The 15,949-nt window shown below is 34.1% G+C and overlaps 1 protein-coding gene across 3 annotated transcripts; it reads right to left on the reverse strand.

Moving 5' to 3' along the window:
• Positions 1 to 3,568: 3,568 nt before the first annotated feature.
• Positions 3,569 to 15,910, reverse strand: LOC126815779 (uncharacterized). Of its 3 annotated transcripts, none has more exons than XM_050541713.2 (14): positions 15,853 to 15,910; positions 14,391 to 14,517; positions 13,304 to 13,341; positions 13,039 to 13,134; positions 12,160 to 12,382; positions 11,452 to 11,575; positions 10,654 to 10,830; positions 9,257 to 9,325; positions 8,825 to 8,879; positions 8,355 to 8,554; positions 7,359 to 7,539; positions 6,851 to 6,954; positions 6,538 to 6,644; positions 3,569 to 5,482 (listed from the first exon to the last, which is right to left on the reverse strand). In XM_050541713.2, the coding sequence occupies exons 2-14, from the start codon at positions 14,497 to 14,499 to the stop codon at positions 5,421 to 5,423; spliced, it is 1,545 nt and encodes a 514-aa protein (XP_050397670.1). In that variant the 5' UTR covers positions 14,500 to 14,517; positions 15,853 to 15,910; the 3' UTR covers positions 3,569 to 5,420. The 3 variants fall into 3 exon arrangements, with proteins under 3 accessions (XP_050397670.1, XP_050397672.1, XP_050397671.1); XM_050541715.2 differs by lacking the exon at positions 15,853 to 15,910 and adding an exon at positions 15,625 to 15,757; XM_050541714.2 differs by lacking the exon at positions 15,853 to 15,910 and adding an exon at positions 15,513 to 15,624.
• Between the last annotated feature and the right edge of the window lie 39 nt (positions 15,911 to 15,949).

Here is a 15,949-nt window from a genome sequence, read left to right on the forward strand (position 1 = left end):
AATTGTCTTGCATAGAGTTATTTCCCTTGTAGTATTGTTTATTTTAATTGCACTACATATTCAACAATTAGTTTGATTAAAAGTGGAATTAAAAACGACAAAGTTTTCTGGATTACATTGAGTTATTCCCCCTTTAAGGTTGTATAATTGTACTGCTATATATAGTAAAAGATGTTATTACATGTAGATATGTATATTTATATAGTTGTTAAAATAAACACAAAATGCATCAAAATTGAATATTTTTTTTTTTTTTGGTATTGCAACAACGCAAACTAAAACTAAAAGGAAGTTGCATTTGCAGAGGGGCAGTGAGGTTTGGGGGGGGGGGGCACTGTCTACAGTAGGTATTTTAGAGCTACATGTATGGTCGGCAATTTTTTTTCGGGGGGGGGGGGGGCAAAACATTTTCTTGTCCCCTGCTGGCTACGGGTCGGAGGAAGACCACAGTGACTCTGAATCTGTAAGGCACTTGGTAACTTTCTCTGAGAATACTGGTGTTGGCAGGTAAAGTTCACAGTTTTTTTCAGCCTGGTTTCCATGCAGGACAAAGGGCCTGGCGAGGAACAGTGCCTAGTCATTCGGAAAGATGAGGTCCTGTGTACACATTGGTGTGCCGGTGTGGGGGGGGGGCCAGAGGCTTAGCTGTGAAATATATATTTACGTTGCTGGCTGATTGGGCGATAAATATTTGGTTTAGGCGGTTATGTTTTTGGATCCTACATGCGATTCACTCGATAAGTAGCAGAAAAAAATTAACAAAATATTACTGACAGGCAAACTAGACACAATTTTATGGAACACAGGTACTTTTCACTTCACACATGTTGCCAGGCTGATTATCTCTGTGTTTTATTTTAGCAGTATAAACCATATTGGGATATGTACAGGTTTTATACAGATAGAATCTTCACTAATCCTAATAATTGTTGTAAATAAATAGGAGTTTGGGGGGGGGGCCATGTGTGACGCCCATGGGGGGGGGGATTGCCAAAAGGTTAGCGTGGGGTTGGATGGCCAAATGGTTATGTGTGCGTTGTATTATAAGGTCTGTCATTGAGTCAACTGGTGTGGTTTTGATTCCCCAGTTGTACATGAGTAGGGTTCCCTCTCCAACCTCGTGTGTTTTCTCCGGGTCCTCCCACTGCTAAAGACCCCTGCACGCAAGTGAGTTATCAAAATAAAATTGAACCGTATGTTAGTCTCGACATGCCCGAGTCTGTGTTGAGTGGACATTAAACCCCATTTCTCTCTCTCTCACATTGATGTGCACGTAAAATAACCCTTGACAGTTGGATTAGATGCATCCTCGGTATCCCCAGTGGTCCCATTTCATTCAACTCTACTAATTCCTCGGTTCATCTATGGGGGAAATCCGTATTCAGATTATCTGCTATTTTTATTGACCAATAATAGGATATGCTTGATAGCATAACGATTTGCCACTGCCTGTTTTGATTGATGTAGCACCATGAGTCTTTCTGTCTGACGTGGAGAGCGTCTATGGGAAACCGGTCGCCACATCCTACGTACGACCCATGCATCTTTTCTTACTACATATTTCTGTAGCCTTGTGATCGTCTAGAATTTGTCTGTAGCTGTCTTTACTTCTGCTTCACGTTGTGTATTTACTTCTTCCAGTTTCTTAAGATGTTTGTCTTACCAGGAATAATAATGCATAGTTCGCTTCTACATTTTATATAGCATATAACTGAATACAGGTATACAAGCATAGCACAAATTACAATACTATATAGCTAAAACCAATTCTCCACCCTATCCAGCCTCTCGGCTGTCTAGGAACTCAGATGTACCCTCGATCTCTGGAATCTAATGCAAGTCTGGCGAATTCTCACCAGTATCCTAATTTTGTATCTACTGGTTTTGGACATTCAATTATCCAATTGGTCAAATATGATGTAAATAATTATAGAGATTGGTTAATTAAGCCCAATGACGTCGACAACCCACCCTTATATGGTGGAATGGAATTTTACTGAAGAATATTCTCATGAGATATCTGTTAACATGTTGTTGACATAGAACCAGTTATGTTATGGCTCTACAAGTGTTTTTATATCACAATATGTCATTTAAACCCTAAGTTGATTTAAGTATTTTAAGTACATATCACATATTATGCGAATATGTTATTTCTCGAGCAAAAATTCTACTAAAAGTATTACATTGACCTAAAAACATCTTTCTCATCAAAAAGATGTTTTAGGACCTCTTTTTGTGTGCATGTCACATCTTACATATTAATTTTTTTGTAAACTTTCTCACTGAGCAAAGAAGCCACCATATTATTGTGAATGTAAACAATAAGGCTAAGACTGGTTTGTAAACTGTTTTTTGATTGGTTTGTAGAATCAAGCTATGATAAAGGACAGATAATTCTCCCCATAGCACTGCATGGTGTATCCCCATCGTCATGGACAGAGTGATGCAAAAAAGTAGTTTGTTAAACCCCATTTCTTTTGTAAATTTGGGAAGAGATGTAGCTATGAAGGAAAAATTGAGTCGAGGGAGTCTGAATTTAAGCTTCTAAATATAATTACAGAACCATCAAGCCCTTAATATAGTTCAGTTATCAACATCTGGTGCCCCTTGTATACCCAAACTAGGTCAAATTGGTTTCCATTGAAATTAAACATGCATTATGCAAGAGCAAAATCTGCTTATTACAAGTCTTTCTTTAGGCCTGAAATGTTATCTAAATTATCAATTAGACATTAATTAACTTATCCAGACCATAATAAACTCTTGATGTCAAGGCTAGCCTTCGATGTTGGCTGAATTAGATTCCTATATGCCGCTAACGGCCGTTGATAATTAAATCAATAAAAGTGGATAATCGAGACTAAGCTGTTTATAATAATGATTTTAGTAATGATGACCGAGACTATGCCAAAATTTCACCCGCTTCTTTCTCGGCTCATAGTGGATCAATTTGACTGAAATTTTTAGCAAATTACCTTTACACTATCTAGTTTTTTACTATTATAGCGAGAACTGCCATCTCGTTATCTTATCTCCCATAATGTATATTTAAATCAAAGAAATTTATCAAAATACACAATGTCTACTGTACAATTGATTGATGTTTGCACATTAGGATATCTTGAACAGTTTGTAAGATATGCTCTAGAATCAAAACTGGGGAAAAAGACAGGGGCCCATTTCAATATCATGCCATTAACTTTGTTAGGCATGGAATACTTAAAATAATATGGAGACTCACAAAGAAATCACAAAAAATAACATGTTTTAATTGCAGTGTGAAATAATAAAAATGTATATTTCAACAATATAATATTTTAAAACAATAAATTAAAAATAAAAAAGTGAATTAATTGACAATAAATTATGATAAAAATATAAATAAATAATTAATGAAGTAGAAAGACCACACCAATTTGATTATCTGTTCTTCAGGAACACATATAAAAATTTTCTGCTTATGTCGTCAATAAAAAGACTAATTTAAAAACCAAAAGTACATGGTTGCACTGTTCAAAAGCTTTTATTTCTAAATGTTTATGTTTTGAAATTTTAAACACCCCCCCCCCCCAAAAAAAACCCCAGGTGATTCAAGTGGTTATTTATCAAGACCCTGAAAATTAAATTTGTTTGGCCTAGTATAAATTATACTATTACTAATGTTATTAAAAAAAAGGTGTTAAATAATGATACAAGTCATATTACGCATTGCAATCAATATGAGTCTTTCTTCTATCCTAGATAATTACATTTATTAATATGACTTCAAGGTACATATATATTTTAGTGTAGATTAAGCAATGAAAGATTAGATATTGTCTTAAAAATGCAAACTATGATCAGTAACTTTATTTTCTATATAAAAACATTTCAATTTTAAATTGTGTTTATCCATATTAATATAACACAAGGTACAATTTTATGGATACATCATTTGCTTGATAAAGACCAAAGTATCCTCGTGGAAACATTGCTTGCTCAGTAATTGTACCTTGTGTTAATATGTTCAATTACTAAATGCCAATCGAAGATGACATATTAATATACATGCACGTTTCCAGAGAATTTACAAAAAAAAATCATATTATTTTATTCAATTCTTGGTTTGGTTTCAATTCTATCATATTTCTCTTGAATCATATCTTTAAAAATGTGCAATAAATCATATACATTTTATATTATGAATGTATAAACAATATTATATCTAAAAACTAAATTTTATTCAATCTTTGGTATACTATTCTAAATCAAATTTCTATTTATGTGCAATAAATCATATTTAATATATGCATGTGTTATACAATAATATATGGTGGCTGAAAGCGTCCATTTAAATCGGCGTGTTTCTAGATACAACGCAAGAGTCGCCATTAAGCCACGCGCCGAAAAAGTCGCCGAAAAAATTGGCGCCTTTTTCGGCGACTTACTTAACGGCGACTCTCGCCTCAGAAGTTTATAGTTAGTTACATGCGCAATGGCTACATTTTACTTCTTGTATATAAATGGAGGAGCTTTTGGATGAGTTAGGACTTGTAGGCTAGCCTACTTTCTGCCACAGATGGAGCAACATGTGGCAAACTCTTGCACAAAAGCATGTATGAGGTTTACCATGAAAAACTTGAAATACACAAGCTGGAAGTAGGGACAAGTAAACATGCAATTTTCGGCCCTACATTTCAACCTAACCGACCTCTCAAAATCATGAATATTCACCAAAACCTGGCAGAAAATGTATTATCAAACCCCTTTCTTCGATTCTACACCAAAAATCGCCATGCAAAAGGGGGAAAGGGGAAGGGAGAGAAAGACTAAAAATAACTTTCGCCCTATTTGGTGATCTGTGTGCGTAAAATGTAGCCATTGCGCATGTAACTAACTATAAACTTCCGAGGCGAGAGTCGCCGTTAAGCAAGTCGCCGAAAAAGGCGCCGATTTTTTTCGGCGACTTTTTCGTCGTACTGGCTTAACGGCGACTCTTGCGTTGTATCTAGAAACCAGCCAATCTAAATGGACGCTTTCAGCCACCATAATAATATATCTAAAATATATCACAATATATTTAAACTATAACAATATATCTAATATATCTCACAATATAAAGGACAATAATAAATATAGTCTAGTACAAATATAATACTCACAGCACAATAAATGTACAAAATCCACAATGAATTACACTAATAAATGATTTGGCATTTCACATCTCAACAATTCTATTATAATACAATTAAATTATGATCAACATAGTTTCTATAAAAAGAAATAAAATTTAAAAAGTCTGTCATATTAAATTCTTAACAAGGCAATATAATTTGCATACAAAATGAATGACTGCATATTTCCGATGAGCTAACAAATGATGGAGGGACATTGCAAAGAGTTAACCTGAATAAAAGTTGAATAATGGTATTTAGTATTTAGTCTGTTGGTTTAGGGGGAAGAATCACATCTTTTGGTTCTGTCATATCAATTCTGATACCTGGAAAAATAAAATAAATAAATCTTTTAATTGATAAAAAGGTAAAAAAAAAAACATGAATAATAGTAAAGAATGAATATAAAAGAAAAGAATGAAAATTGACTGGCTTCTTCCTGTCTTTATTAGTTTTTGGTATTGTCATTCAGTTTTTAATGCACAGCTCTTGATACAGTCCTTTTTACCAGCTTTGAGTGACTGACAGTGAAATTGACCAGCTGGAGAACTGAACTGTCAGTCAATTTACAAGCCATAAAATTAGCTATTTCAAATAATTTAAAGATACATTATGGAAGATTAGATAAAAACTGGCAGTTCTCACTATAATAGTTAATAACTAGATAATGTAAAGGGAATATGCTGAAAATTTCAGTAAATTGCTTCACTCTAAGCTGAGAAACCCTTTAAAAATCACTGTAGCCTCAATTGCCATTGTTACTGTTGTCACGATAATTAACAAAGTCTTGAATATCCAGTTTGCGGTTAATTATCCAATGAAAATCGGACACATAAGATGGCATCGAAAGTTGATTATGATCTTTTCATGTTTATAAATGTCTAATTAATAATTTAGATAACATTTCAAGCCTAAAGAAAGATTTAGCTCTTGTATAATGTATGTTTAAGCATAATGTATGTTTAAGCGTAAAAACACAATCTGTAGAGTTAAAATTATAATTTTTATGAGTAAAACCACTTCAATATTGCTTTATAACACAGAATATGTTTAAATTTGTTGTCTTAACATGTAAAAAGCATTTTAAAATATAAAATTGATTTATAAATTGAAATAACCACAAAAATATGCATATTCCTTGACAAACAAAACAGGTACAGATACAGGGGATAAATTAACAGCGATCTATTTTTTCAAATTTTCTGGAGGAGACCACCCAGACACCCCCCGTTGTGTGCTTCTTGCCATGAACGCTTGTAAATTGTCACTACAACACTTCAATGGGGATTTGAAATTTCTGCTGAAAATCCTGGCTCCACCCCTTACTTATTTATCTGAGATAAACTAAACATGTGAAAAACTGACTAATATTTTAACGTACCTATATAAGACGGAAATCGAGGAGTACCAGAGTTTGTATATTCCTGAAATTTATATGTTATTATTGTTCCTTTTTTAGGTGGTTTTCTTCGATCTGCATCAGTTAACCTGAAAAAAGAGATTAATTAGGAGGTCAAACACAAATGACTTACACTGGGAAATAAAAAGGGCTAATCAAATTTCAGAAAAAAATGAGATTGATATACTTAGAAAGCTCTTCAAGAACCAAACCAGAATTTGGATTAGTTCAACTACTGTGGCACCCAATAGGATATATTATAGTCAAGGTGGATGTGATTGGTGGTTAAACTTACCCAGAGCCAACATAAAACTGTTTTCCATTGGCCATTTCTACCAATAAGGCACCTGTAGCATTATGAAATCGTCCAGTACCAGGCTTATAACCTACAACTCTAGCCTAAAAATTAAAATATACAGAAACTATAATAACTCTAAATGACCCAACTTTAGACTCAAATTATATAAATAATTTAATTATTACACACTGTCAACTACTGTTTGGCCATTTGTTTATGCCATTGTTTTGTAGTCATGGTTGCATGGTAAACATGCTTATTGCTAGTAAGCACACCCATTCTTTCTTTGTTAGGAAGGTACGAAAAAAATAAGGTCCAATCGTGTATTCATTCGCATGCACATAAAAAACACATTAGTCACACAAATCTGTTTTCTGTTTATTTGAATCAATGTACATCTGAAATTTTAAAGAAAAACTGTTTCGTTTTTTTTTCTGTCTTAAACTGGGATAATTAACAAAAAAAAAAGAAAGCATAAAAGAATTTAGATTAAAAGTAAACATACCTCAGCATCATGGAATTTTTTAATCTTTAAAAGTGTTTTGGATCTTGATCTGTCATATTTCGACTTGGGTTGTCTGATCATTAAACCTTCACCACTTAAAGCTAAAATTCTCTTCATTTCTTCTTTTATATGATCTTTACCTTTACATTTTGTTTGTTCACACAGTACAGCGTACTTGAGACTATCAAATAAAAAAATGAATTCATGTAGGTTAGAATTTATATTTCAAACATTATATTTCATCTGTTCATTCAAGAGAGGGGGGGGGGGCTGGTGGTTGAGTGGACTAATGCATGCACTTTGGATCATAAGAGAGAGCGAGAGAGAAATGGGTTTTAACGTCCACTCGACACAAACTAGGTCAGTTCGGGACTAACATATGGTTTTAATTTTATTTCAATAATTCGCTTGTGCATAGGGGTCTTTAGCACTGGGAGGAAACCGGGAAACCCGGAGAAAACCCACGAGGTTGGACAGGCGACCCTACTCCTTGTCACGTATAACCGGGGATTCGAAACTACGCCAGTCGACTCAATGACTTTAGATCATAAGGTCTGTCATCAATGAATCAAATGGCATAGGGTAGGCATGGAGGTCACTGCTAAAGACCCTACACACAAGCGAATTATTGAAATAACACTAAACCATGTTAGTCCCAAAAAGATCTATTTTGTGTCAAGCAGACACTAAACCCCATTTCTTTCTCTGTTCATACAGTACAGCATACTTTAGGCATTAAAAGAAACTCAACACAATATATGCAGGCCAGGCCTCTCATTTCAGCTACATCTGCCAGTCTTGACTGCAGGGCATAAAAACTGACCAGCTGTCAGTCAATTTACATACTGTTAAATGATTCAAAGAATTTAACCATAAAACTCAATAAATACAGCTAAATTTCTAGTTTTTAAGGATCAAATGAAATGAAATGGGGTTTAACGTCCTACTGTTCTGCTCTGACTGGGCTAATGAAGATGGTTTAAGGATCAAACTTACTCATTAGAATCAAAATATTCTTTAATGGCTTCATATCGTTTTTCGAACGGTTCTTTCTCCAGGTTTGGAGCATCAAAAACATGGTATTTCACTTTCTTCCAGTCATCACATTCCTGATTTTTAACAATTTTCACGGTTGACTGAAATTTTCCTCTCCCACCAAATAATTCACCATCAAGATGCATATCAGTTGGTAAATCCTGAAAATCAAATCAGTTTGAAATTTTACAAAAGGCATATTACACACATTTCTCTTATAATTTAAAGATTTTACTTATTCAGGTATAAATTACTGAGATGCACATCAGTGTTTCCTGATCTGGGGTCTGGGGGACCGCAGAGTAAAAGGGATCCTTGAAAAAAAAAAAACGATAGCCAGGCTATTCGTGCAAGGAATAAATGATACATACAGGATGGACGCCTGTGCTCTCTCTGAAACTAATCATTGTAAAATGAATATTTGTTTTTACCTTTGTAAACCATTGTGGAGCTATAAAACAGTTTCCTAATCGAGAATAAAAACACCTGAAAAAAATTTAAATTGTCTAAATTAAAACATATTGAAAAAGATTTCAAAAGTTATTATTATTTATTACATTCACACTTGAATTCTGTTAATCGTGGGTAGGCGAGTATGACCCGGCAACAAAAGCACATCTAGTCATTTGAATAGGACGAAAAAAAACTGATGTTTCGTGTATACTGTATACCATAGGCATTATGTTAAATATTTTCCAGCAGTTGGGAACTGAAATAAGAGTAAGCTGCAACACCTTTGTCCAGGTAAAATTACCCTAATCACACACCGCATGGCATATATATACCAGTCTTCATTAACTTAGTTTGTGGAGAAAAAAAGGATGTTAAACCCCATTTCATTTCATATTGGTTTGTTACCTTACCTTCCATTCCAGAAAGCTCGGACACCATCTAATTTCTCACTCATCCACCAACCAATTGGATCATTAACTCTGTAATAGAACAATTATTATATTAGTAAATGCTTGTCAGTCTTTCTGTTTAGTGAGCAAAAATTATATTAAAGCCTTGTCCACAAAAGTTACCTCTTGCAATAATGCACCCTGTTTTATACCAGATTTGTTCTTCTAAGACCTAACGTGTTATGTGAGTGTATGTTTTGTATATTTGATCGGATATAAATGAAAAATTGAAAATTAAAGATTATTTAAAGTGTCTGTCTCTATTCGTCATATGTGGGATTGAGGAATCCTTTGCAAACTATTGGGGGATCACGGTGGCTAAGTGGGTAAGGCGCTGGCTCGTTAGCCTGGAGGTCGGGTGTTCGATCCCTGCATTGGCCGAGAAAGTTCATCCAGATTTTCCGGCGTGGTTTCCCCTTGTCAGTGATGCAGGACGGAGGGCCTGACAAGGACAGCTGTCTAGTCATTCGGATGATACGAAAAACCGAGGTCCCATGTACACATTGGCGTGCTCGTAAAAGATCCCTTGGCAGTTGGAATTCGATATAAGAGTAGGCCGTAGTGCCGCTGTCCGGGCAAAATTTCCCTCATAGCACACTGTATGGCGTATGCCCGTCTTCATTAGCCCAGTTCGGAGCAAAACAGTAGGACGTTAAACCCCATTTCATTTCATTTCATTGCAAACTATTGTGAAAGTTAAATCTCTAAAAGGAATATCTATCAAAAATTGGTTCAATTTCCTTCAGTATTATACAAAGATCTGGCAGGATTTTGGCATACTATGCACATGATATTAAAGTGCCACCTATAAGGTAAGATCTTTTGATGGGCCCCCTTTTAATCCACACCTGGAGATTATCTACCTTTAATTAAATGTTAAATAAAGGTAATCATTTTAAGTACATTTTAGCATGGATTAAAGATCCATTATGTAAGGGCTAAATCGGCCTGTAGCAGGTTTTTATTTTGGCTTCACCTGTTATATAAATTATTATTTAAACATTTATACACATGACAAGCCTATAATCAACTCTCTAGACCATCGGATGGAGAAAATGTAAACAGATTAAAATATGATCGTCATTTAATTTAAAAATGGAGAAGCGAGGCTGAGTCTGGATTAACTTCGAACAGTACGGTAATAATGTTGATCAGAATAAAGTAATTTGAATGAAGTTTTCAATATATTAATTTTGAATTACGTATTTTGGAACTAATATAGGAAAGATGGCCAGCTCTTTATCTAAATCTTAAATAATGCATCTTTCAGTCATGAAATATTAAATATTGTCTGAAAAATGTAAATAATGATCAATGGTTATAATAAATGTTTTGTATAAAAGAAATGCTAGGCTTACTTTTCATCATATTTATGTGCTAATAGTAAGCTGACATTAATATGTTGTTTTATGATTTTTTTCTTTGGCTTAGCATCGGCTACTCGGTTATTTTCAAATTCTTCACCAAGATATTCTTTAAGATGTTTACATGTCCTTTCAGCAATTGGTTCAGATAAACCCTTCCATGTGTTACATCTAAAATAGAAATCATATCCGTAGGTCAACCAGTGTATTTCTAGTAGAAATCTTCTAACCGAGGAGGATACTTGTCGAAACGTGCTTTTAGAATAAAACTAGTGATGGTTTCCCATAAAAACTGTGTTCTGTTAATCAGAAGTAAAAGAAACATACCAGTAAGAATTTGACAATGAATGAAAAAATTATATAAATACATGTATAATTGAAATGAAATAGGGTTCAACAATCAACGTTCTACATTTCAGCATGAACTGGTATAACGGGCATACCCCCCTCAGTGTGCTGTGAGGAGAATTTGGCTTGGACAGCAGCATCTCTGCATACTCTTCATCAAATTACAACTGTCAAGGGATCTTTTACATGCATGCCAACAAATACACGGATGAACCTCATTTTTTTCTACCCTTATTTCCTGTACATTGTCAAGGGAAAACCAGACTAGGAATCCTGAGGGAGTTTTTCTGACACAACCTCGATCAAACCTTGGATCTCCTGTTGAATGAGCCATCATCATACTCTTTAAAATGTACTTTATTTAATGTACTATAAACCAAAACATCCTTCATACATTTTGTTGACATTCAATTTGCACAGATTTTGAAGTCCTTAAAAACTTACGTGCAAGTGTAGTTATCTCCCTTTCTGGTTAATTTATATCCAGAATCAAATTCAACTGTTTGATCATCCATTAAAGCATTGATTAGTTCTTTACTTTTACCACGAGTCTTGTGCTCTGCTTCATCTACAAAACATTAAAGGGGCATTAGATTATATTAGATAAAGAGTTGACAGTTCTTGCTATAGTAGTTAAAAAATAGGTAATGAAAAGGGAACATGCTGAAAATTTCAGTCAAATTACTTCATTCTGAGCCTTGATTGTCATTGCTACTGTTGTTATGATAATAAAAAAAATCTTGATTATCCATTTTTAAAGTTATTTCATCAACCGCAAAATTTTGGTTGTACCTTACAAGGATCAGGCAGTACTGCCCCTACTGTTCTGAACTTTGATAATGATAATCATATCATCAATTATAAAGCATGTTAATATTGAAGAATAGTTTCTAAGGCGCTGTTTTGGTTGTTATATTCACGGTTTATTTACAGATCAGGGTATTTAAACAAGAATGTTTTTAGTTGAGATTTAAAATGTTCAGAACTTTGTGCCAGACATATTAATAAAAAAAACCTGACAAAAAACAAACATGTCAGACAAAAGGACAGACGCCAGGGAGATTGTGCCTAACAAAATCCAAATTAATGCATGACATTGTCTGTAACAGGTGCCTTATTTCCATTCAGGATTCCAAATGATGAAATTCTCACCTTTATCCATTTTTTCGTCAGGTATATCATCACCTGGATGTAAAAATTCTAATCTATGTTGTTTTTCTTTTCTATAACATTTATTCCAATATTTACATTTCCCTTTTTGACTGACAAATTTCAACACTGGGGGTGTCTCAGCTGCAGAAGATGTCGAAACTGTTGGTTTTTCATTTGTCGTTTTTACTTTCTTTGTCTTTGAACTTCCCATCACTTCATCATCCTAACAAAAATCACAAATTTACATAATAAAGTATCAAACAAATAAAATGGGTTTTATGTCCTACTGTTCTGTTCCGACTGGGAACCTCCAGTTTAGCTACTCCCAATACTGCACCAAATAAATTACACTGTTTAATTTGAAGTAAACGACTGGGTATCAGACAAGCAATTGGATATCTAATTTAAAAATGATTGCCGGTATATTTTTGTTACTCCATACCAACTTACAAACGTTGTGATAGTTTTATAAAATATTCAATCCAAGAGGGCAAAAAGGGGCTTTGACTCAACTGGTCAATTTTTGACATACTATACTTACCTCAGACAATTGTTTAGTAGGGTTCCAATCTTTTAATATTTTAAAGTGTTTTTACACATAAACAAATCTGGACATCAGGCACCAGTCACCAACTTTGTCAGACACAAATTATCACAAAACGTATATATTATAGTGAAAATGCTGTGTGATAATTTGTGTCTAAAAAAAGTCTATGACAGGTGACTTCTGTCTTAGGCCTAGACACTAGGCTTAAACATAAAAGTTGAAAATTGACAGCCAGTTAAATGAGACCGGCAGATTTGATTGAAACAAGAATCATTGTTCGAATGCATATTTTTTATCTCATAACATTAGGTATAAGACTCTAAATAACGTACCTCATCATCACTGATGTCATGAGCTTTTCTTTTGGTAGAATTATCACTAGTACTAGGTTTAGATACATCTTTCATTTCAGTGTCATCATCTTTAACCTGTAAAGTTATTCAATTAAAATCATATTAAAAAAACAGTGAAATATAAATTGAATTTATTCTTGGGAGGTGTTGTCAGGTTGTCTACCAGTAAAATTTTTTTGGGGATGTTTATATCTGTTAATGCTGACAGTTTTATTGAGAATTGAATGAAATCATGAAGACTTACATCTGTTTTAGTTTTACTGGTTGTCGTGTCCATTTCCTCTGTTTAAAAATAAAAATAAAAGTTTATATTACTTCAGGAAATGAAACGAAATGGAGTTTAATGTCCTACTTTTCTGGGAGATCATGTGGCTAAGTGGGTAAGACGCTGGCTCGCTAACCTGGAGGTCGGGTTTTCAATCCCTGCATTGGCCGAGAAAGTTCATCCAGATTTTCCGGCGTGGTTCCCCCTTGTCAGTGATGCAGGACGGAGGGCCTGACAAGGACAGCTGTCTAGTTGTTCGAATGGTACGAAAAACCGAGGTCCCGTGTACACATTGGCATGCACGTAAAAGATCCCTTGACAGTTGGAATTTGATATAAGAGTAGGCTGTAGTGCCGCTGTCCAGGCAAAATTTCCCTCATAGCACACTGTATAGCGTATGCCCGTCTTCATTAGTCCAGTTCGGAGCAGAACAGTAGGACGTTAAACCCCATTTCATTTCCTACTTTTCTGTATCAAATGGGCTCATGAAGACAGGCACATGTCCTGCAGACTGCTATGAAGAAAGTATTGCCAGAAAAGCAGAGATTAATTTAAAAAAAAATAAATACTTGATTACTTTTATAAAATAATGATTCTTAATAATGAAGATCATTTAATTTTCTTCTATATTTTCAGAATTATAGCGCTATTACATTTAATTAAAGATACATTATGTAAGATTTAGATAAAGAGCTGACCATTCTGGCTATAACAGCTCAAAAATAGAAAATGAAAATATTCTGTTATCACTGTTTGTAGTTCTGACATGATGTGTGCATAGTGGTAACCAGGGCACTGGTATATTCGAGTCTTAGCCTGGCTTTCCCATTTTTAAATTAAATTTTTAAATGACGAACCTTTCTAATCTAGATATAATCTTGAGTGTCCGATGCCATCGAGAGTTGATTATGGTCTTGTTTTGTTCATAAATGTCCAATTAATAATCTAGATAACATTTCTGGCTTAAAGAAAGACCTGCAATAGGCCGATTTAGCTCTTGCATAATGTATGTTTAAATGTGTTTTCAATCCTTTTTTTAAATTTTATATTCTATTACAAAACAAACCTTCATCACTATCTCCAGGGTGAATATATTCTTTTAAATGAGCTTTATTTTTACGATAGCACTTATCCCAAAATGCACATCGAGATCTTGCGGTCAAAGCTGCTGCCATAACTAATGCTTTAATTTACTGAAGAAAAAAAAATACATTAGTCAATGAATAAAGTTCCTTATATTTCAATATTAACTTAAGATTGTAAACATCAATATTTTAGATAACACAGATAGCTACTTGATCAACTGTCATTTATTTTAAGGGGTACAATTTGAAGTTTAATTTCATGGAATTTTTCATTGGAGTAAATTTTGAGAATTTTTTTGATGGCCGAATGGTTAGCGTGTGCACATTTTATCATAAGGTCTGTCATTGAGTCAACTGGCGTGGTTTCAATTCCTTGGTTGTACGTGATTGACAAGGAGTAGGGTCGCATGTCCAACCTTGTGGGTTTTCTTTGGGTCCTCCGGTTTCTTCCCACTGCTAAAAACCCCTATGTGCATTCAAATTATTGGAATAAAATATAACCATATGTTAGTTCTAAAATGACCTAGTCTGTGTCGAGTGGACGTTAAACCCCATTTTTCTCGCTCTCTCTCTCTCTTTCTCTCTTGAGTATTTTTGGAATAGGAACTGGGACCTGACAGGTGACTGCTACTCATCTTCTTGTTCTTGTGGGCAACACTTTGAAAAAAGCCAAAGGCTCTACCAATTATTGTATGAACTACATGCATCTTGGTATCAGTTCCCACTTTAATTTGGTTTCAGTTTCCATCACCAATTGCTAGAGTTTCTATATTTAACTGATGGATCGGGCAATATCAGTCAATGTCCACTGTATATAATGCTTTAATATTTATTGTAATTCTTAATATTTACTGTAAATACTGTAACACTGTACATAATAGACCACCTAGCTGTTTTATATATCTGATAGAGGGCTGGCCTATATAAATGCTTATTGAAATATGTCCGTGATTTGACATTTATTTACTGTATCTGATCATTGTGTTATCACTAGAACACAGACCTTGTGGTCCATTGAAATTACTTCAATATTAAATATTCATAATCATATAAAACCAAAGAATGTGTGCAAACAGCTAGGCTAATTTATAAATTAAAGCTACCTGGTACCGATCTATAGGAATTAGATCAATTAATTATCTGTTCTTACAATTGTGTCAAACGTACAACTGAAAATTTCTTTCGATGTTTGCAATATAAGGTATTTAAATTTACCTGTTCAGACTTGATTTCACGACCAGTCCATTATAATGATAACAGGTAACAACACGAATGAATTTATTGACATTCCACTACACCATCACATTAATTTTTAGAATAGTATTTATATAGATTAGATGGCTTTGTTTGAGAAATAAATATAAAGCTTTACTAATGTCTCTGTCGGTGTTCGAAAAGAAACGTATTGTAATGTAATCTTGGCAGAATGAAATAAAAAATTACCAGGTGTAAAATGTAGGTCATAATTATAAACAGCTATTTTCTCTCAACCCGGCTAGGGCGATCCCAATCTAAAAATAAATAATGACGTAGAGAGTAT

Source organism: Patella vulgata, chromosome 3 (genome assembly GCF_932274485.2).
Source record: "Patella vulgata chromosome 3, xgPatVulg1.2, whole genome shotgun sequence".
Classification (NCBI taxonomy): domain Eukaryota; kingdom Metazoa; phylum Mollusca; class Gastropoda; family Patellidae; genus Patella; species Patella vulgata.